This window comes from Somniosus microcephalus, chromosome 20 (genome assembly GCF_052327205.1).
Source record: "Somniosus microcephalus isolate GS21.2 chromosome 20, FLI_Smic_1.0, whole genome shotgun sequence".
NCBI lineage: Eukaryota > Metazoa > Chordata > Chondrichthyes > Squaliformes > Somniosidae > Somniosus > Somniosus microcephalus.
Genome location: NC_141006.1, coordinates 78,537,386 through 78,559,966, shown reverse-complemented (window position 1 = coordinate 78,559,966; position 22,581 = coordinate 78,537,386). Strand labels below are relative to the sequence as shown.

Genomic DNA, 22,581 nt, shown 5'->3' with positions numbered 1-22,581 from the left:
GGCCTTTCCCCCCCCCCCCCCTTCCCCAGTGCAGTATGTTTTTTAATTGTATTTTTTTCCAGAGTCTACTGATTTAAGATCAGGAAAGATTTTTTATTTTATTTTTTTTTTAAATTTTTTTAAATCAGTGATTTTAAAGGGCCGTAACAAACGTATAACTTTTTTAAATAAACCCTTTTTTCACATCAGTGAGTGGTCATGCTTAGAATTTCAGTCTTGCTGCTGCCTCTGAAGGAAGAAAATTGATATGGTGGACAATGGAGAAAGAAAAACATTCCTGAGAATCTGAAGATTCTATGAATACTTCTAAATGTTTGCCAAGAACATTAAAAAAAAGACCACCATTGTGCCTGCAGGAGACCGACAACCGACTAACATAAAAATGCGAGAGTAAGCCGAGAGATCGCTTTTGGTTTTGCTCTCGGGACCTGGCTCGTGGCAATGTTGTCCAGCCGCCTTGCTTCCACAAACCCCTCCGTGTTTTTTGCAATGTAATTATTGATTGTGTTTTGTTGGTTTCTGCAAAATCAGTGCAGTTTCCTGCTACTTAATTTGATATTATCGTTGATTGCGCTCTTTATGTAAAAATTTATGTTCAAAAAGATCAATGTTTCCACTTTATTTGTTGCACAAAAGTCTTTCTCTTTGCCTTCCCTCACTCCAATCCATCTGGATTCTTCTATCCTCTTAACTGGAAGCTGTAAATATTAAAGTTTGTCACTTGAAACTAAGCAAGATCTCCCTCACTTACTGTAGAATTCACTCTGTTGACCAAATCTTTACATACCTTACACCTGGATAGATTGAAGCTCTGCGATCCTAATTTAGATTAGGGCAGGGTTTGTGATGCTGTTTTTTGCCATTTATTAACACAACAGCCATGGAACTTGATTAAAAACAGCACCAAGCGTGACTCCTCAAATGTATAATTAACAGTGGCATGTTCATATTGCAGGCAGAGGGTGAAGACAATTTGAAGAAGATGCAACTGATGGAATTAGCTATTCTTAATGGTACCTACAGAGATGCCAATATCAAAGCACGTAAGGGAGCTGCATTTTATTTGAGTGTAACTGTTTTTATTTAATGCGATGCACTGAATAGCTCGGTATTAAAGGATGCAGTGCGTTACAATGTTTTCATCTGTCAACAACAACAGCGTGCATTTATACAGCGCCTTTAACATGGGAAAATGTCCCAAGGCACTTGACCGGAGCATCGCCAAACAAAATTTGACATCGAGCCTCGTAAGTGGCTATTAGGGCAGAAGAGGTAGGTTTTAAGGAGGGTCTTAAAGGAGGAGAGAGAGGTTTAGGGAGGGAATTCCAGAGCTTAGGGCCCAAGCAGCTGAAGGTACGGCCACCAGTGGTGGAGCAATTAAAATCGGGGACGCACGAGAGGTCAGAATTGGAGGAGCACAGAGATCTCGGAGGGTTGTAGGGCTGGAGCAGGTTAGAGATAGGGAGAGGTGAGGCCATGGAGGGATTTGAAAGAGGAGAATTTTAAAATCGGGCGTTGTTTAACCGAGAGCCATTGTAGCTCAGTGAGCATGAACGACGGGTGAATGGGGCTCGGTCTGAGTTAGGACACGGGCAGCAGTGTTTTGGATGACCTAAACTTTATGGAGAGTGGATGATGGGAGGCCGGGGAATAACAAAGGCAAATATGAGTGTCAGCAGGGGCAGGGTTGGGCGATTGTTACGGAGGTGGAAATAGACGGTCTTAGTTATGGCACGGATATGTGGTCGGAAGCTCATGTCAGGGCCAAATACAACAAGGTTGCGACTGGTTCAGCCTCCAACAATTGACGGAGAGGGAATGGAGTCGATGGCTAGGATATAAATTAACTTGGATATGAATCCAATCTAGACTGACGGGATGAAAATTCTCCTTTTATGTAAAAGTAGTGAAATAGTTGGACAATCTCTGCAGTTCCCAGCTGGGCTCAAGTCCATGCTGGATAACTACCTATACCTTTTAAAACCCCTTTGCTTGCCTGTACGGTGCCAACAGCGCTCTCGTATCTTGCCCGCAGTCTGTTGTTTGTCGGAGAGCTTGTACAGTCACTGCTGCTCTACCACGAGTAGTGCTGCGAAATGGGATACCTTTTATTTCGGGCACTTTGTGGAACACTCCCAGGTGTCTTAAAATTTTAACCCTTTCTTTAGCCACTTATGATGGAGAAGCTGTCCAAATGACTGAGAATCATAGAATGGTTACAGCATGGAAGAAGGCCATTCAGCCTGTCGAGCCCGTGCCAACTCTCAGCTAGCCCTACTCCCCTGCCCTTTCCCTGTAGCCCTGCAATTTTTTTTCCTTCAGATACTTATCCGACTCTTTTTTGAAAGATAAAATTGAGTCTACCTCCACCACCCTTTCAGGCGGTGCATTCCAGATCTTAACCACTTGCTGTGTAACAAAGTTTTTTTCTTGCGTTGCCTTTGGTTCTTTTGCTAGTCACCATAAATCTGTGTCCTCTGGTTCGTGACCCTTCTGCCAATGGGAAGTTTCTCTTATCTACTCTGTCCAGACCCCTCATGATTTTGAACACCTATCAAATCTCCTCTCAATCTTCTCTGCTCCAAGGCGAACAACCCCAGCTTCTCCAGTCTATCCACGTAACTGAAGTCCCTCATCCCAGGAACCATTCTCGTAAATCTTTTCTGCACCCTCTCTAAAGCCTTCACATCCTTCCTAAAGTATGGTGCCCAGAATTGGACACAGTGCTCCAGTTGGGGCTGAACCAGTGTTTGATACAGGTTCATCATAATTTCCACACTTCTGTACTCTCTACCTCTATATTTATGGAGCCCGTAAGCCTTTTTAACTGCTTTCTCAACCTACCCCGCCACCTTCAATTTATGCACATATACCCCCCGGTTTCTCTCTGTGCACCCCCTTTAGGATTGTACCATTTAGTTTATACAGGAAACTTTTGATTAACCGGCCCCTAAATAACCGGAACGCTCTATCCACCGGCAAAATTCAGGAGTCGGTTCAGATAACTTTTATTACTTTTATTTTTTTACTCCATTTGTTGCTGTGCAAGGGTGCAGCTGAAGCTGTTGCTAAGCTACAGAGACGCTTGCAACTTGTGCCGATTGTTTTGAAGCCAACAGGGTTTGTTGCTTTATACGGAGCTCTGAGCTCCGCATCTTTTACTATAGCGTTCAGTTATCCGGAATTGTTGATGAAGCGGCAACACGTCGGTCCTGTCCATGCCGGATACCAGAAAGTTTCCTGTATGTCCTCTCCTCATTCTTTCTACCAAAATGCATCACTTCACACTTTTCTGCATTAAATTTCATCTGCCACGTGTCCGCCCATTCCACCAGCCTGTTTGTGTCTTCCTGAAGTCTATCACTCTCCTCCTCTCTTCACTATACTTCCAAGTTTTGTGTCATCTGCAAATTTTGAAATTGTGCCCTGTACACCCACGTCCAAGTCATTAATATATACCAAGAAAAGCAGTGGTCCTAGAACCGACCCCTGGGGAACACCACTGTATATCTCCCTCCAGTCTGAAAAACAACCGTTTACCACTACTCTGTTTCCTGTCACTTTGCCAATTTCATTTCCATGCTGCCATTGTCCCTTTTATTCCATGGGCTTCAATTTTGTTGGCGAGCCTATTATGTGGCACTTTGTCGAAGGCCTTTTAGAAATCCATGTACACCACATCAACCGCATTACCCTCACCAATCCTCTGTTACCTCATCAAAAAGCCCGATCAAGTTGGTTAAACACGATTTGCCTTTAACACCCATCCAAGTGACTGTTAATTTTGTCCCTGATTACTGTTTCTAAAAGCATCCCCACTACCGAGGTTAAACTGACAGGCCTGTAGTTGCTGGGTTTATCTTTACACCCTTTTTTTGAACAATGGTGAACATTTGCAATTCTCCAGTCCTCTGGCACCACCCCCGCCCGTATCTATGGATGATTGGAATATTATGGCCAGTACCTCTGCGATTTCTGCCCTCAATTCCCTCAGCATCCTAGGATGCATCCCATCTGCTCCTGGTGATTTATCTTCAAGTACAGCCAGCCTTTCTAACACCTCTATCAATTTTTATTCTATCAAGTGTCTCTACTACCTCCTCCTTCACTGTATGGCAGCATCCCCTTCCTTGGCGAAGACAGATGCAAAATACTCATTTAGTACCTCAGCCATACCCTCTGCCTCCATGCGTAGGTCTCCTTTTTGGTCCCTAATCGGCCCCACCCCTCTTTACTACCCTTTTACTATTTATATGCCTAAAGATGACACTTGGATTACCTTTTATGTTGGCTGCCATTCTATTCTCATATCCTTTCTTTGCCCCTCTTATTTTCTTTTTCTCCTCTGACCTTTCTATATATAAAATATATATATATATATATATATATATATATATATCTATATATATATATATATCTCTATCCTGATTCCCCAATGTATTTGTAACCTGACATCGGTCATACGCGCTCTTTTTCTGCTTCATCGTATTCTCTATCTGTTTCGTCATCCAGGGAGCTTTGATTTTAGTTGCCCTATCTTTCTCCCTCGTGGGAATGTACCTCGACTGTACCCAAACTATTTCCTCTTTAAAGGCAGCCCATTGCTCCATTACACTTTTGCCTGCCAATCTTTGATTCCAGTTTACCCGGGCCAGATCTGTTCTCATCCCTCTGAAATTGGCCTTCCCCCCTCTTTCTCCCAAGCCCCCCCTCCCCCGTTAAACATTTTTGCTCCAGATTGCTCCCTGTCCTTTTTCATAGCTAATCTAAACCTTACGATATTGTGATCACTTCCCTAAATGGTCACCTACTGACACTTGCTCCACTTGACCTTCCCCATTCCCCAGAACCAGATCCAGCAATGCCTCCTCCCTAGTCAGGCTGGATCCTGAAAGTTCTCCTGAACACACTTGAGAAATTCTTCCCCCTCTCTGCCCTTTACACTATTACTATCCCAGTCTATATTCGGATAGTTGAAGTCCCCCCCCGTTCTCATTGCTCGAAAGTTCTTGCACCTCTCGGTAATTTCTCTGCAAATTTGCTCCTCCGTATCTTTCCCACTATTTGGTGGTCTATAGAAACATAGAAAACTAGGAGCAGGAGTCGGCCATTCGGCCCCTCGAGCCTGCTCCGCCATTCAATATGATCATGGCTGATCCTCTATCTCGATACCTTATTCCCGCTCTCTCCCCATACCCCTTGATGCCTTTTGTGCCTACAGAATGTTCGCATTCCTCAATATTCCTGTTTAGTCATGAACTGTAAATGCTTTCAGGAGAAGCGGGGGGAATCTGCAAGCTATGTGAATAAATAGTTCATCCATTTTTTAAGTTTTGCTTTACGCTATTACTGACAGTTTTCTGATGAAAAGAATTAAATCTGTATTTAGCGTCTTAACGTCTGCATGTGGTTTGAATAAGATTGTTGGTATGCAAGAGTAAATACATTCAATAATCATAGGGCTGTAACAAACTGTTTTGCTTAAAATTGACTGTCTCTGTAAATTCTGAAGCTTTCGATACCTGTTATGAACCAGTAGATATGGAAACTTGGATGATTTGAACTATTGAAGATTTTGAACTTGACCAAAATCTATCAAACTCCTGTTGAACTTAATTTTAAGAGCAGCTTTGTCACTGCCCTAAATATTTAATTTGTTTTAAATCCGTTTTGTTTCTGGTCTAGTTTCTAGTCTAATCTTTGAACTGTGAAGGGATAGATTAGAATTTTCTTTTGTAAGTGGAACATTGTCTTCATTTATTTTTATCCACTTATAAGATGTTGCCTTTCCTCGTCTTAAATTATGATCGGTTTTCTGAGCACCAACTTCATGGGGTTTTCTTTCGCAATATTCACTTGCATGATTGGTGTGCACAAGTATGTACTCTGCATACTGAATACATGGATGAGGTGATGCCAATTGATTAAATGTTTGACCATACGAGCATTTGGCTGGTGCTTCTAGAATTGCCATTGCCACACTGAGGGATAGTTATAGAGTTAATTCTAGCTTGTAGTTAAGATTATGGGAATTGGTGAGTTATTTGGTTCTACCTGCTTTACCCCCCCCCCCCCCCCAAAAAAAAATGCTCATTTCCCTATTGATTTGTGGCAGCCATATTTGTCATACGAGTTCACAGTGAGAAACTTCTCTCTTAAACAAGTGGCATCACCTTGCATGTACATGACGTAACTGCATTTTTGGTAAATTGTGTAAATTTTGCACTTGCTCATTTGAATGCAGCTGAACAATATTCCATATTGTAGCACAAAAATGCCAGTGCCATTGCCTGTACCTGAGAACAATTAGGGTGTTTATTCATCTACAGTTCATTTGAGATCTGTGGGTAATATAACATTCAAAACTAGAAATAAAGGAATCGATTCAGCAAGATAGAAATCCATTTCCAGAATGAAGATTGAAGAGTAGTAATGAGTACTGACTCTCGGATATGCTTTTGTTTTAAGAATCTGTAAATCTGGAGAAAATTTGCACATTGCTTTCATATTTTTCTATCTCTGAATATTGTAGGTATTGTTTTTGAACAGATGCTATATTAGGGATGAAATGTATCAACAAAGCAAGAGGGTTAGGTACATTACAGTACATGGCACTGGCATTTACTCGATCTCGGGTGACTGGTAAATATTGCTTATCACGTGGCTTATTTCAGCTACAGATCTATGTCTACTGTGCGTGATGAGATTTGCTGTGTATATCACTGTTTTAGTTTGCAATGTTTGTATTTTCTTTAAAATTTTGCTTGATAAATATTGGTAATGGGAAATCAGCTTGCAAATGGGGGATGCTTGTGTGGGTACATGTGATCATTGCATGGACTAATTTCCTGTTTTCCTTCCCTATCATACTTTTTTCCTTTAATTCTTTCCCTCCTGTTTCCTGCTCGCCTTCCTTCTCTCTCTCTTCTCTTCCCCCCCCCCACCCCCCCCCCCTCGATCCCTGTTGCTTACTGCAGCTGCCCTTGCCTTTTCTCTTGCAGCCACAGCACAGGGTCCGCGGCTGATAACTGGACCAGCTGCACCCATGCTTCCACCAGCTGCCTTGCGTGCCTCTACGCCAGCTGGTCCTGCCATAATGAATATAATTAGGCCAATTCAGACAACTGCAGTTATGCCTAATGGAACCCCTCATCCAACTGCCTTAGTACCATCTTCACCAGAAGCTGGTATAATCTATACAACACCCTACGACTACCCATATGCTCTGGCACCAGCTGCATCTCTACTGGAATATCCAATGGAGCCGGGCGGGGTTCTAGGTAAGCAAAGCCTGAAAGTAAGACTTTAAATGTAAACCTAGTGAAATGTCATGTTTTTCTGAGAACTTGATACGTCTTGATTTTATAGACCTTAAATATTTCTAAGTTATTAAATTGTGCAATTCTTTCTCTCCTTAAAGGAGGACTGAGGGATTGCAGTGCCTTTACACTGAGGTGTGCAAGCAGGTTCATGTGGCCAAATGAGAATAGCTAAAATTTCCATTGGCTCAAAGTCATATTGGAGGGTTGAATTTGTCCATTGCCACTTAAATATGATATTTCAATCTGGTTAATGCGACTTAATATAACTGCTATTCTAATGGGCTTTTCGCTTTACTTGTCATTTAAAATGAACCAACTGTTGTAATTGGTTATTTATCCACTAAATGTATTCAATGCATTTAGGGCAGCACGGTGGCATAGTGGTTAGCACTGTTGCCTCACAGCGCCAGAGACCCGGGTTCGAATCTGGCCTCGGGTGACTGTCTGTGTGGAGTTTGCACATTCTCCCCGTGTTTGCGTGGGTTTTCTCCGGGTGCTCCGGTTTCCTCCCACAGTCCAAAGATGTGCGGATTAGGTTGATTGGCTATGATAAATTGACCCTTAGTGTTAGGGGGATTAAATACGTGGGGTTAAGGGGATAGGGTGGGATATGTGTTGGTGTAGGGGTTACGGGGATCGGGTGGGATATGTGTCGGTGCAGGCTCGATGGGCCGAAATGGCCTCTATCTGCACTGTGGGGTTTCTGTGATTCTGTGAATGCTGAGTGAAATAGATGCCGTGAACCAAATTATGAATGGAAATTAGTACAATGTAAATTTAAAACCAACATATATTGGTAAGAACTTCCTATCAACTGCCAGGCAGTGCCGTAGAGGCAAGGAGTTATTCAATGTAGTACAGGAAACTTTGGTTTATCTGGAGGTTAACTGTCCGGAATGTTCGAGCCACCAGCAAAATTTCAGGAGTCGGTTCAGTAAGTTTTTCTTTTCGTTGCTTTTTTTTCATCAGTCAGGCTCTGCAAGGTCTAGCTAAAGTTGTTGCTTAGCTACAGAGACGCTTGCAAGCTATGGCCGACTGTTTAGAAGCAGGGTTTGTTACTAGATACGGAGCTCAAAAGCTCCGTATGTTTTAACATTGGCACTGGTTTGTCCGGCAGTTTTGATGGGATGGCAACAGCTCGGTCCCGTCGGTGCCGGATATCACAAAGTTTCCTGTAGTTGGATGGTGCAGTGGGAGAGGAAGCCAACTAGAGCAATGTGCTTCAATGAACTACCTTTTTGGTAACTGAAGCTTTAAAAAAAAAAAAAAAAAACTGTAAAATACTAGTTATTTTGCTGTGCGTAGACAAACTGCCTTGTAGAAATTAGCTCATTTGTGCTACAATAGTGACTGGAAATTTAAAAAATAAAAAAAAATAAAAAATCCAGGATATGCTTTAGTGGTTTTGATGCACCAGGTAGCTGTGAAAATGGTGCAGTCCAAATCTTGACTATGACCTTGGGGAAATGATTGTGTGCTACAGACCTCCCAATATGGAGGAAAAATTGATGGAGCAAAGAGGGGAAATATGCAACTTGTGAAATGCCAGCTCATTATTGAATGATAACATTTTATTTGCTCAAGAATTCAATAATTTTGGATATTTGAAAACCTTGGTGATGAAATGTATGGTTGCTATTATAACTATTGCTATTAAAGCCATTCTAATCTTGCAAATGTCCTAGTTAGTCATTGTTTAAAATGGGAATGTATCCTGTTACCCGGTAAAGTTGGAACACAACTTAAAAATTCTGGTCTACCATATAAATTGGATAACACTGACTAAAAGTCAGTGACCACAGAATATGTTAAATCATTACAGTACTGTGGTTATTCACCCCCTCCCCATTTCATAGGAACAGGAGTAGGCCATTCAGCGCCTCGAGCCTGTTCTGCCATTCAGTTAGATCAGATTGCAGATTACCCAGCACTCGTTAAGCAAAAGTATAGCAGGCACTGTTTGGGGGTGGGTAGAGGGCTTCGCAAAAGGTAAAAAGTTTGATCACAATAGAAGGTTAATAAATGTGTAATTTTTGGGACCAACCAATGTCTTTTTAGATTCTGTCCAAATGAAAATTGTTAATGTCTTACCTTGCTGATTGTTTGTTCTTAGGTATGGCTTTTCCAACAAAAGGCTAAGAATGCATGGGACATGTGTCTGAATCCTCAGGAAAAATATCTTCCTCGGAAGAAGTGAAGAGTCTGACCAAGCACATTGAAACACAAGCAGTATAGCCATGCTTATTTTGGGTACAGGGTGTTCAGTATTTGGCAGGCTTTACCACATCATACAATATATCCTAAGACTTAAGGACACGGTCAGTGGTTTAAAGTACCTAAAGCACTTTTTTTGAGAAGTGTTCCCTTGTAGCGATGTTGAAAAATGGATACACTGAAGACCTGATTGGATGAATGCCATATCACATACCCTATCAAACCGCTACTTGGAGCAGCAAGGCGATGATGTGTACGGTGATCAGCCAAAAAAAGTACCAGAATTAAAGGGGTTTGTTATCAGCTTTCCTGCAAAGGATGTCAGATTTCTGAAGAGATAAATAATTTAGAATCTTTCAGCTTTTTCTTAAATGTAGATGCCTACACTACCTTGGTAGAGAATGTACTGGTTCAGATGTAATTCTCAGAAGGCAGCTTTAAATCGGCAATTTGTTTAACCCTTGGGACTGTATTAAAATTTCTGTCAGAATGGAAAATTGCAAGAAATATGTCAGGGACTGGGTGGTGCAATGGATTAGAACAGAGTTTGTTCTTGTCAATTATTTGGGTTTAAATCCAGCCCAAATTGAAATAACAAGAGTCTCTCTTTTATATCTCAATGTTTGTGCACAATTTCTGTCCAGTTCTCCAATGGATACAGGCCCACAATATAAAACTGCTGATAATTCAGGAGTAAATGGGCAACCTTGCTCGAGGCTTTTACGTTTGTGATTAAGGCACAATGAGGCAGTTTCGAGGGAGTTCTGAACTGCATCGAGGTTCTTTGCTTGACCTGTCGTGTGAATAAGGCATTACCTTTTGAGAAGGTGCAGCTGCAGTGATTTGAAGGTCAGATGAAGACTAATACTGGAATCCTAGATAGTTCAAGATTCTTTGATCTACCAAACCTTGATTTTTGCTTTTTTCTGAAATGGTGGCTTAGTGCTTTGGTCTCAGTAAAAGCATTAATCTATAAGCATTGGTAAATTAAATTAACCCATAACCTGCTAACTGAAGAGAAATGATCATTCGCAGACAAATGCTGTGGCAAGGGCTTTAAGGGTTAATCATTACAATGGAGCCTCTTGTCTTTGTGCCTGTGAATTGGATCAAGATTAGGTGAAACTTAAAAAAATTGCTATAATTATTGTCATGAAGCTCCGGTACAGAATCTGGAAATGCTGACCCTGACCCCCTTTCCTGTTGGTACCGTTTTAGCTGCAAATGCTGTTTGAGTTAGTCGAGTATGTCTCTCTCTCTCTTATCTGGGATAGAGCAAGAGGTATTGGAATCTGATCTTTGTATCACATATGCACACTAACCACTGATCAACCCTTGTAACACACTGACACTTGCCAAACTGGCACTCATGATCCAAATCTGCAGTGTTTCAATCTCTGCTTGGTGCAAGGCTCATTTATTTTTGTACTCTTTATTTTTTACTAACTGCTTATCAATGGATGCTGATGGGTTTTACTGTGGTTCCAGATCTCTCTTCTGCACTAAGTTACATTTGTAAACTGATGCCCACAGTTTTTCTTCTTGAACATTTACTGGTGCTAACTTAATTAACAACGTAGCACAAGAGTATAATTAAGTAGATAACTTATCTGTGTGGTGCTGTTTACCTAACATCACAAAACTTGTAACAAGGCCCCCGGTAATCTGCAGGTTTCACAAAGGATCCAGAGCCCACTTTATGTTGTTGAAGTCTGTAATAGACCTATCTTTAGGAGGGTTATGCAGAAGCTTTCCTTGTTAAATGCAGTCTATATTTATCTGTTACATGTAGATCATTCATACCAGAATGACAGGCATTTCAGTCAGCTTATATATAACAATGCTGTAATGAAGCAAACCGGTTTTCTGAATATAACTTTTTATTTTTCTTCCTTTGCCCTCTGGGGTTTGGCAAGGACTTTCCTTGACGCTATTGAAACAAATCCTGTAATTATTTCATTTGACTATAAGGTGCATTTTTAATCACTGTTTACAATAATCCTATCAACTGGTGTCCTGTTCCAGGATTTTGAATTTAGAAAAAAACTGAATTAGACTGAAGGAAAGGAAACGCTTAGAGCTTAAGTGCCGATTGTTGGGAAATTACTGTTAATTCTAGAAATGGCTGGCATTATTAAACTGTCCATAGATAATTGCAACTGAAAATGGATAAAATGCACTCTCGCTGATTTTTTTTTTCCCCACAATCAGTCAGCTTTTACATACTGGAATATTCCAAACAGCTAATACTGAAAATAAGGCTGCATTTGAGCAATTTACTTGGAACCAAAGGTGGTGGAGCAAATACCCAGGTCATCTTTTGGGGAGTTTGTATTTTGACAGCAAGTGACTTCTATCCCTAGATGCTTAATTAGTTGTACTGATTGATCAAATGTGAGGTAAACACATGCCTGATGTGTAACTACTGCTATTTGCAGTATCCATTGAAATGAGACCCTTTTAACAGCCCCAGCGCACAGTACTGAGAGATAAGCAGTTAGTAAAGCAATGTTGTCTGGCAAGACTACCTAAATTTACTTTTGCATAACTTTTCAAGTCATTGTGCTGTTATATTGTTGAATTGTATACTACTTCACCAATTTTGAGTTCCTTTTTTAAAAAAATATTCTAACACTCTTTTGGACTTGTTGCAATTTAACTAGGTGCGATGGCAACTAAAGTTCGGAGGCATGATTCGCGTGTCCATCCTTACCAAAGGATTGTGACCGCAGACAGAGGTTAGTTTAGTTTTGTAGCCAAAATGGCATTTACTTTGATCAATATTAAAACCGTGGCTTTCCAAGAGCAGGAAGTACTTGGTTTAATGGATTGAAGAGAATGAAATGACCAACGGTAAAATAAACTGATTTATTCCAGTAAGCAAAGTTTAAAAACAAAACACTTTACATTCCTGAACATTATAATAGTAATACAGGCAGTAAATATAAGCCAGGAAAATGAATCAGTTTTGCTTGCACTTACTATAATTAGCTGTTTTACATAAATCCGCCATCAGTTTAATCTTCCATCTGTGACTTTGCAAAATGTTAACCATATAAAAAATATACATAAGATTAGTCGCTGATATCTTGGGTTTTTACCAGGGGAGCTCAACGTTATGAAGCTACTAAAATGTCCACATATCCTTATTAATCTTTTTGTCTAATAAATCCTGCTTGAACAAACTTGATTTTTTTCCTGCAATTCCTAACATTTGCAAGGCGATATAAACTTGATGATTAGGAGCATTTTATAATGGCTGGTTCCAGTTTGGTTAGTGGTAGTTAAGTCTAAGACGCTAGTGAGGGCTTGTAAAGAATAATTTAACGTGCGTTCTATTTTTGAGAACCTTTTTTGGCTGTAATTGCTGCTTTGCCGTAGCAGTTTATAGATTGGAGATAAGGGTGGTAACTTTCGGAGCTGAAAACATTCTTTGTAAATAATTGCCTGAATAGCAATTTCGCCCTCTATTACAAGGTTTGGAGATGTGTTTAGAGTTAACCTTGGTACCTGAGGATTTACTGTAGGCGTGCTGATTCAAAGGTTATGCCTATTCTGGTGAAACAGTTCAAACTTGCACTGAGTTTATATTTGACTTTTTGTATTGTGCAAATGTGTTTTGCTCCTGATTTAGTGGTAATAAAATAATGGTTGTCTAGCTTTCCTGCGTTGGAATTTTTGCCCTGGGTAACTACCATATAACTTTTTTTTTGTCAAGTGACATTTTCCTTTCCTGTGGCATTTGTTCATATTTAAAATAGTGCTTTTAATGTTTCACGTGAAAAGGAAAAGGCAACCTGGTCCAAACAGCACTAGCTAGAATACTCTTTAAAATTTGTGGTGGGGAGGGGGTGTAGGGGAGGTGTTTAAACTATTGAATGTATATTTTGGTGCCAAATATGTAAATTCCAACTTTTCCAAAGCTCTGAAATGTGTTTGTGTGTGTGTGTATATAATCTGTAACAGGATGTACCTGCGGAAGTGTAGTCTCTTCTCTTCTCCGCCTCCCCACTCTGGTTCCAAAATATGGCTTCTTTCGAGGAATAATTTAACCTCGTGTGAAATAACGTTATCTGATTTAATTGTACTCAATATTAGCTTTAAGGTCAATGCCATTTATAAGTTTGAGCATTTTTGTAATATAAAGTATAACTACAAGCAGTTATTTGGAACAGATGCAACAATTTTTGTATAGTTTTTTTTTTCTGCAAGTGTTCAGTTTGACTTGAAATGCCCATTGATAGGTGCCTCCTGCCAATAATCAACTTGTAGTAGCTGGTTAACCATTGTATTTCTACATTAAACTTGGCAACAATGCTTCTTAATGCTGTATAATTTTAAATGAATCTATTGGGAGCAAAGTAGTTTCTTACTATATATTAAACATAAACTTTCACCTGTGGTAAAAGTAATTTTTGCCTTTTGCTGTAGTTAAATACTAATGTTTAATAGCAGTCAACTCCGCCATCTTTAGAAAAGCATTTTGAATTCTTTTGCTGTCTCTCTTCCCACACTTGTTTTTTAGACCTTCAGGGCTGGATGAATCCAATGGTTCTGGGTCCTGGGCCCTACAAAAATCTGGCAGGACCACAATTCAAATTGTACGAGACCAAAGGATCACCATCTCAACAGTACCCAGTATGTAGAGTTACAGGCTTCTAGTTATTAACCAAAAATGAACACGTGTATTCATTACAATTTTGATCTTAAATACTGTTTTTCGAACACGCGCTGTGCCGACAGCTGTCACATGCTTGTGAGGCCGACCAAAGTTTAACCGGATTCCATTGTCTGTGGGATCAGTACAAAAAACTAAAGCACAGTTGTTGGCTATTTCGAATCCTCAGCTTGTGTGTCTCCAAGAAGGAGGCGGTGGTTTTTTGAGACTCTTGATGCTCCACGCAGGACCTCCCCAGCTATTTCTGATGCTGGGAGGGAAGCAGCTGGTGCTCTGGGCAAGGATGTGGCAGCAGTCCATTGGGAGGAGGTGGGAGTGGGAGCCATGGTGCAAGAACAGGAGTAAATGTGGGATGATTGTCGAAACACTGTGGCCTAGTTTAATGTGTATTTTGTCAGTTTAAAATTTCCCTCCATTTGTGTGTTTAAGTACTTGCTGCTGTGTATTTCTTAAGAGGACTAAAACTGTAATTAATGGACCACTGCTCCAAATTAGTTTGGTTTTGGGCAAGTGTATTTTGTACAAAAATTCTTCCAGCCTTGAACTTTATATTGTGACTGCTACTAACCATTAATTAGTCTTGTGTACTGACCTGTGTTCATGCTCAAATCATGATACTTTACTCATGATTGACTACGTTTCAGATCTTTGTCAATAAAAATAATATTTTAGTTAAATGGTTAGTGTTCATATCAGTCTTCACTAGCTGAGACTAATATCTTTTTTTTTTCTATCTTTTTGTTTTCTTATGTTCCTAACTACCCAGCTGCCACAGGCAACTAACCCATGACCTTTGACCTCTGAACTCTTCACCCAATGATGACCTGACCATGCCTGCCTGCTGATCAGTTAACTGGTTATCGCCTATGCTTGCCTGTCTTCAATGCAGCGAGCTGAGGCACTGTCTGTTCGTCTCGTTACCTAACAACGTTTAAAGTTCCAGCCACAGCTTTTCTGGTTGGGTGAATGTGTGGTACCAGAACCTGCACTGAATAATACTAAAGCAATAAGTCCAGTTCATCCCTCACCACTGTTTCTCAGTGATCATCTCTTAAAGATTCTCCCTAAAGAATGGTAAGAAAGGTCTCTAACAGGACTGGCAGGGGATTAAGCGCTGTACAGGCAGTTGCCACAGACAAATGTGATGGAGATCTGATGTAATTTATGTTGTAGTTACTAAGTCTTTGAACGCATTTGTGATACGTTATGGATGGACCTTGGGGTCAAGTATATTGGGGAAGAGTTCAACACTGACAATACAAAGTAATATTGACCTCTATGATTAAGAACAAAGGTTTAAAATAGCTCGTGTACAGTACCGTAGATTTTTGCCAAACACTTTTAAGGCCATTTCTGGCAGTTTCTTGCACCACACCAGAATAAGGATACCAGTTAGTATTGCAAGCCACCAAACAAAGTTTCTAGGTTATTAATGTTGTTGAGAAAAGCTAAGTGAAAGAGATAAATGATCAAAATTGCTAATAACTTACATCAGTTAACAAAATAGATTTTGTTTTTTAAGGATAGTTTCTCCTGTTTAGATTTATTTTGCAGCTTTTATAGCCTCCATTTTTTGCCAGGTTGGTAAAATAATCTGGGACAGCCCCCTCTCCACAGCCATCATTGAATGACTATCTGCCAGTTGACAGTGCCCTCCTAGTAAAACAGACCTCCCTTTCTGCCACGGGAAATACTCCACTGTGGTGTCCTGTTTAACGACCAGTAAAGCTTCTGTTAAACCTTTCCCTGTCTCCCAAAAGTGTTGATGTTCAAATCTGTGGTCGATTTGAATTTGGCTCTCGGTCAGAGCCGAGAGATCTACCGCCAGTCCGACCAGTCGGCCCACAGTGTCAAATCTTCAAAATGTAGCTACTGGGGTCAGATTACCTTTTTCGTTGTTAAAGCATCTAGCATCTCCAATTACTGATGTGCACAGTAGATGAAAGCTGCCTGGCAAAGTTTTCCCCAAGTTATTTAGTGTTTTTATTAGTTTGAGCTTCCTACATTTAACTAATGTGCTAGTTTGTATGTGAGCTCAGCTTGATTTAAGTATAACCGGTGACATTCTTACTGTTCACATATACCTTGACATTGAGGTGCATTCATAATGTGTCACGTTTCTGGATGCAAAAAAACTGTTTCTAATTCTCTCTTCGTAAATAGACACTTCTTTCAGAAGGATGTGAAAGCCATGCTTGCCTATTCTATTTGCTATATACATGTTATAAAAGTGTAGATAAGTACAGTGCATTTAAACCACAGAGGAAAACTAGATACTTTTACAGGGTGCTGGTGAAGAAATATATATTTTTGACAATTTAGCTTTTTATACTTACTTGCAGTAACAAAATACAAAAAAAAAAATTAAAAAAATGTAATGGAAGTGATACTGGATGGTTGTGGTAAAAAAAACTGAAGACCAAAACAGTGTATCTAGGGTTTTACAGGGTTGTGGGTGAGGAGAGAAGAGCATAAAGAAAGCAAAATAGTGCCTTATATATGCCTGGTCATTTTGTAAGTGTCTAACATATATTGTTTGACTTAAGTCTGATGCATGCCAGTCCATCATTAGAGGGGAGGGAAGCAGTCTTTATTGGCAAAAAAAAGTATTCAAGAAGACGATAGAATAGTATGAGGACAGTGGTGTGAAGCTACTCAAAGTTACATGAGATTAGGCCTGTCTGAAGAATTCAGTTCATTGATTCTATGCAACAAGTGTGAAATAGTTTCTCAACTAGCTTGTACTTTGTGCCACCATTTGTGTCTTCCTAAGTTGTTTTATACCTTCAATTTTTCTCATTGTGCCATTTTTTTCACAAAGTTGAAGCCTTTTTTGAGTAAACAGTCTAAAAGAATGTTTTCTAATGATCACTTACGAAATGAAGGCCTTCTTGGCTTAGTTTTGCCTAATTAATTAAAAAGGCAACAAACCAGCTATTATCACTAAACTACAATGCTGCAGTGTTTGACTTTAGAACAAAGTGCATAAGAACAAATTTGAAATGATCTGTGTTTATTACTTGCTGCCCTTCAATGTTTTAATTACTTTTGTCAACTCTCATTGAGTTTTTACAACTAATGTAAACTCAATTTTGTCAGTGTTATTTTTTTGTAACCGAAACATTGAAAGTTTTCTTGACAGTATTATGTATTCCCTCAGTTACTTTAAGGAGTATAGCTCGAAGACACTGCTGTTATGTGATGGTTGGTTGAATGCAAAGCAATTACATATGCTGTGTACAATATTCAACATATTGCCTACACACATGTATAGTATTGTAATTACCACCATTGTTACAAGTTTATAATGTATTTTTCTATCTTCATTTTGTATGTATATTATATACCATTTTTTTGTTCCGGATTTGAGGCCCCTGTGGTTTTGATAGCCAGAAACCATTGCAGATTCATCGTAATCATAATCTATCATTGGGAGTGTTGCCTTTTTCTGACTTGTTAACTCATTATCCATTTAATAAGTTTCTTGTTAAAAATGTTTTTACATGCTTGCATTTTATTTCATGGTGTTTGCTGTTTCTATTAACCCTGGCATTTATTTTAATAAACGTTACAGTACAAATCTACTAACTGCTGAATAGTTTGTTTTAACACTTGATGAACAGTCTGGTTCACTGGACTAACCTTTTTGAAGAGTATGAATTGCTCTCCAGTACACACACACGCACGCACCCAAAATAACACTTGCTGAAAATTGCTCCAAGTTATGTGCTACATCGTCTTGTTGACTTACTTGCACTGCACAATAAAACCAGCAACGGCATTCGGAATGGATGTGGAGCCTGCAGGGTGATGTGTACATCATCCCTTCAGGGTCGGGAACAAAGTAACATTTCTTTTGAGATATCTGTCCAGTCTTGTCTATTGCCTACCAGCTAAAGCACCTTCTCTGTGTACTAATGTTGGACCTGGCCTCCGTGCTTTCTTTCTTTCTTTTTAACTAATGCAGAAGGTATTTGTTCGAGGCACACAAGCAATGATTGGGGGGAAATAAGGATTTGATAACTTTTATGCTGTTTTGTCGTATTTTGGGGGGGGGGGGGGGGGGGGGGTGGCACAAGAGAAGAGTTGGAGACCGTCAGGTAGTAAACCAGTCCTTGGACTAGTGTGTGTGAAGTGTAATATGCTGTAAAATGGCCTGCTACCCGGTGTTTTATATTATGTAAATTGAGAGGGAAAGACTAAACACTGAAGATCTAATACAGTACATTAACATTTAGGGAATCACAATGCAGTCAGTACATGCCTGCTAATTCACTTTAAGATAAGAGGATGCATAAATGATGTTGTTTGAAACTGTATATATTAAGTAGTATTTATAGTTAAATTTGAAATTCACTTGTATGTAACTTCTACCAAAAGGCGCTCTCTTGTACGCGTGCAATAAAATGACTGTTAAAACTGGAATGTCTGCCTACATCAGTATCAAGCTTAAAATGTATTTTTTCTAAATGCAAATGAGTTTCTTGATCATTATCTGCAGTATAATTATATTCAATCATATTGATGACTTTATTGTCCTGCATTACTGGACAAGATGGCTAGCTACTCAAAGATGTTTTTACAACCCAGCTGTGTTTTTAATGGTATTAATGGAATAAATGATGTTTAAAACCTCATAATACAATGTAAGTTTCAAAACATTAATTTACATCAGTAAAACAGTTGCTATCTCTCTGCACGCCAGATTCCTAGGGTAGGAATATTTAGCCCAATTATCCTCGGTATTGCAGTTTTAAGTTGGGCATGCTGCAAATGGAAGGTTCGGAGAGACTATGCAGTTTGTAGCGTGATGCTGGTTGGACTTCACCATCTTGGGTAGACAGAAGTCGGTGACTAAAGAAATCCAGAATGACAAATGGGTGTCATGTAAACAGAAAATAGATTGGATAAAAATGGAAATATACAAGGAGCAAAGTAGTAAATGTGGGGGGAAAAAACCACATCCAACTTCCTGCTGAATAATTTTGTGCGTCCAGACAGTTAAATCATGGCACCCATCTGGACATTTTGGATAATTCATGAACCATTTTACACTTGGATGCAAGTTGCAACATTGTTCAGGGAATTTTAAATTCCAACATAACTGGTCATTAGAACAGTGCTCTAGTTTGCAACTTGAGTGGGGCACAAGGGCAAAGGCGAGTTCCTGAAGATGCTCCCAAACAACTTCAATATCAAATTTCCCACATGATTCATTGCTAGGACTAAACTTTCACCCCCACAGGAAAAAACACATTTGGAGTTGAGCGTCGATCAGTGCGAGTGGTCACTTGCTCCCTTGGAAATATCATTAGCCCTTTGCCATCCAATAGTACTGCATTGTTTTACAGCAAATTAAATGTCAATGAGAGCTGTGTGTTTTCATAACCTTTTTATATTTGGGCATCAGAGGAGTGTTTCAACTGTTCAGTTTATATTAGCGTGTTTATGAATGAGCTTGTGAAAAATGTCTCTGCTGCACGTGTTTTTAGATCTCTTCAACTAAGTCCTCTGCAACTGCTAATGTAAGGTGACTCTCTTGTACATGGGATTCAGGTTTGGAGCCTAAGACTCAGATTTTGGTTCAGGTTCCTGACCAGAGCTGCAAGTTACTGAGCAAAGGACGACTAGAACCTGTATATCTGCCCTATGGCACTGAGTGTTGATGTATTTGTACTTAGTCTTACTGATTTGTGTAGGAAGTTGTCATAGATAAACTAAGATAGCTTGGTGTCCAAAAGTAGAAATGTAAGAGGAAATTTGTGTCAAACTAGGTATCGGGCGTTTATCATATATTAAATATTACAGCCCCGCAGGCTTTCATTAAGAATTCCAATTATATAACAGGAAACTTTTTATCTGGGACCAGCGTGGTGCCGGTTTATCAAAAAATCCGGATTAGAGGGGTATAGTAAAAGGTAGGAGAGCTCCGTACACAGCAACAAATCCAGGCTTCCCTGTTGCTTAGCAACGGGTGCAGGATCCCCAGCCACAAGATCCAGGATATCCCTGTTGCTTTGCAACAGGTGCACGAACCCCGGTTACACAGCCACAGATCCAGGAACAGCCACTAATATGAAGTAAAACTTAACTGGCAAAATTCAGTAGTAGATTCAGTTAAGAGATTTCTGGTTATTTAGGTGCTGGTAAATCTAGAGTTTCCTGAACTTGGTTTTCTACAGCCTTGTGTTTGAATTCCAGTTTTGGTTATGATTTTATGCAGCCAATGTGTCAGACATTCTGTGTAAATGTATCCACTGTTTATATATGGATCAGCATGGTCACCAGGAGAGCTGGTCCAGTTCAGCGTCGTTACGCCAGGCTGCAGTAAACTTAATGCCTTGGCATGAAATCCGGGTCAGGATATATAATTTCACAAAGAAAGACGTACAAGATCTCACCTAGTTTGCGTCGCCATGGTAACTGAGCTTGGGCGCAATCATTAACGCAATTACCAATTTTGATGCCATGTTTTCAGAATACATTGTGCATGGAGTCCTTGCATTCCAGGAACACATCCTCAATTCAAAACGTTGAAATATTTGAGAACGTGTAGGTGTTTTGTGCCACTTAATGGAATATCTGATGCATTTCCCCAAGTACTTGCCTAATAATCAAAATTTTAAAACCTCTCTGGATGGTGGTACTGCAGACAGTGATCCATGCCCTGATGTATAAAAACATAACATTTTTGAGAACAGAAGGAAATGATGCCCAATATGCCTGCCTGCCTTTCCCATTATATAGGATTCTGCACAGTACTACATCCTTTTGTAAAGTGGCGAATTGATAAATTGAATGTAGCCTTTTCAGATTTACCAGAAATCTTGAACCTCTACTCGAGGGTATAAAATCGGGATATTTGGATCGGAAAATGAGGAATGCTGGCAGCCCAAGCAGATCTTGTGTTGCCTTCAATTTTCCTTCTGTAGTTGACCTCTAAATGCAATATACACTTTCTTTCACTAATCTGATGCAGGTGTTCATAGCTGCCCGAAATCAAGAATGTAATCAAAGCTTCCACAAAATAGTAGGCACTACTTGTCTTGGAAAACCTTGTTGAATGACGCCTGTTGTCACTCAGCAATTGAGTGTAGCCCACTTGAAAGCCAATACATCTAGTAGTTGATTGGGTTTTTTATTACCTTGCCCAAATTCTTGCAAAATTGAATGCTGTAGTCAGCTTGGTTTTCACCATCAATTAATCCAAATTTAAAAAGTATTACTTTTTCCCCTTAATTTACTGTCTATTCCTGTCTTAAGAAAAATAACATGAATATAGATACAGGGTGGGGGAAAAGGAGAAAATTGTATAACTTTCTTGGGAGCTGAAGGAGAAGGTGTGTCTTTTAATAAGCCAGTCAAAGTAATTTCAAAATTCTTGGCATTGCAGGGTTCAAGTAACTGAACAAGCAGAATATGCTTGTCTTCCAGGTAGCTGCAACCATGCTTTGTTAACCATGATTGCAGGAGCAGTACATTTGTTAAATTACTTCATTAGAACTGTTACTTTATATTAAAAAAGCATTTAATCATTTCTGTACTTGGTACATGTGATGGGTATGTGGCAATCAAAGGCATTGATTTATGAACAGGCCTGATTATAGGACTTGTACAAATTTGAACTTCATATTTTTAAATAATGCTATTCATAAATTGCCATAGCAACAAATGCCTCCTTCAAAATATTGTATTTTTTGTTTAAGGCAATGACTGATTCAGGAAGCATTTTGTTTAGCTTTCTCGTGTTCTGTCCTTTTTAATGCCTGGAAATGTTCAGTTGCTCTTTTGACAAGATTAATTTCTTTCATCTCAAAAAGCACGGCAAGCAATAACTAAGAGCAGTGACTTAAATGTAGGCAAACATGGACAGCCATTCCACACCAGTAGCAGCACACAGGCATGAAACTAATATCCAGCCAAACGGTTGCTTAATTTTTTTTACTTTTCCTCCTTGCTCTGGGTGTCAGTTTCACTATGGTAAGCTACATATTCTCTTCCATACAATACAATCTTTATAAATCGTGTTTTTAAGGAGGATAACTGCACTATACATTGAATATGAATGTATAGGGGAGAAAGCTAAATGTGTTTTTGAAAACCGTATTTAGGAGTACGGTTTAGTCCTAAATGCTTTCCTTTCTCAGTATTAAGAGGGTTAGTTGTTTAGAGCTTAATTGTGCTGCTTACAGAAAAATGGGTTGCATAGGATAAGGTAGCACGTTTTCTTGTATTTTTGGTGTAGAGGTTTCCTGTAGGGCTGTCCGGGTCCAATATGACATGGCCCAGTGCTGTGGTCTATGCCCACTGGGAACCAAACTACCCCTAATTAGTATACAGACCCCACAGGATTGCTGTTGTGGGAAA

The 22,581-nt window shown here is 39.6% G+C and overlaps 1 protein-coding gene across 9 annotated transcripts in view; it reads left to right on the top strand.

Moving 5' to 3' along the window:
- qkia (QKI, KH domain containing, RNA binding a) overlaps positions 1–18,639 on the top strand; it is a 112,928-nt gene extending 94,289 nt beyond the window's left edge. For 2 of the 9 annotated variants that reach the window (XM_085963060.1, XM_085963061.1), the window contains exons 5-9: positions 956–1,043; positions 7,002–7,280; positions 12,200–12,274; positions 14,062–14,174; positions 14,956–18,639. In XM_085963060.1, the coding sequence (XP_085819186.1) occupies positions 956–1,043; positions 7,002–7,280; positions 12,200–12,274; positions 14,062–14,174; positions 14,956–14,997 (597 nt within the window). In that variant the 3' untranslated portion in view covers positions 14,998–18,639. The other 7 variants (XM_085963056.1, XM_085963059.1, XM_085963058.1 and 4 more) reach the window with 6 other exon arrangements.
- Positions 18,640–22,581: the final 3,942 nt, after the last annotated feature.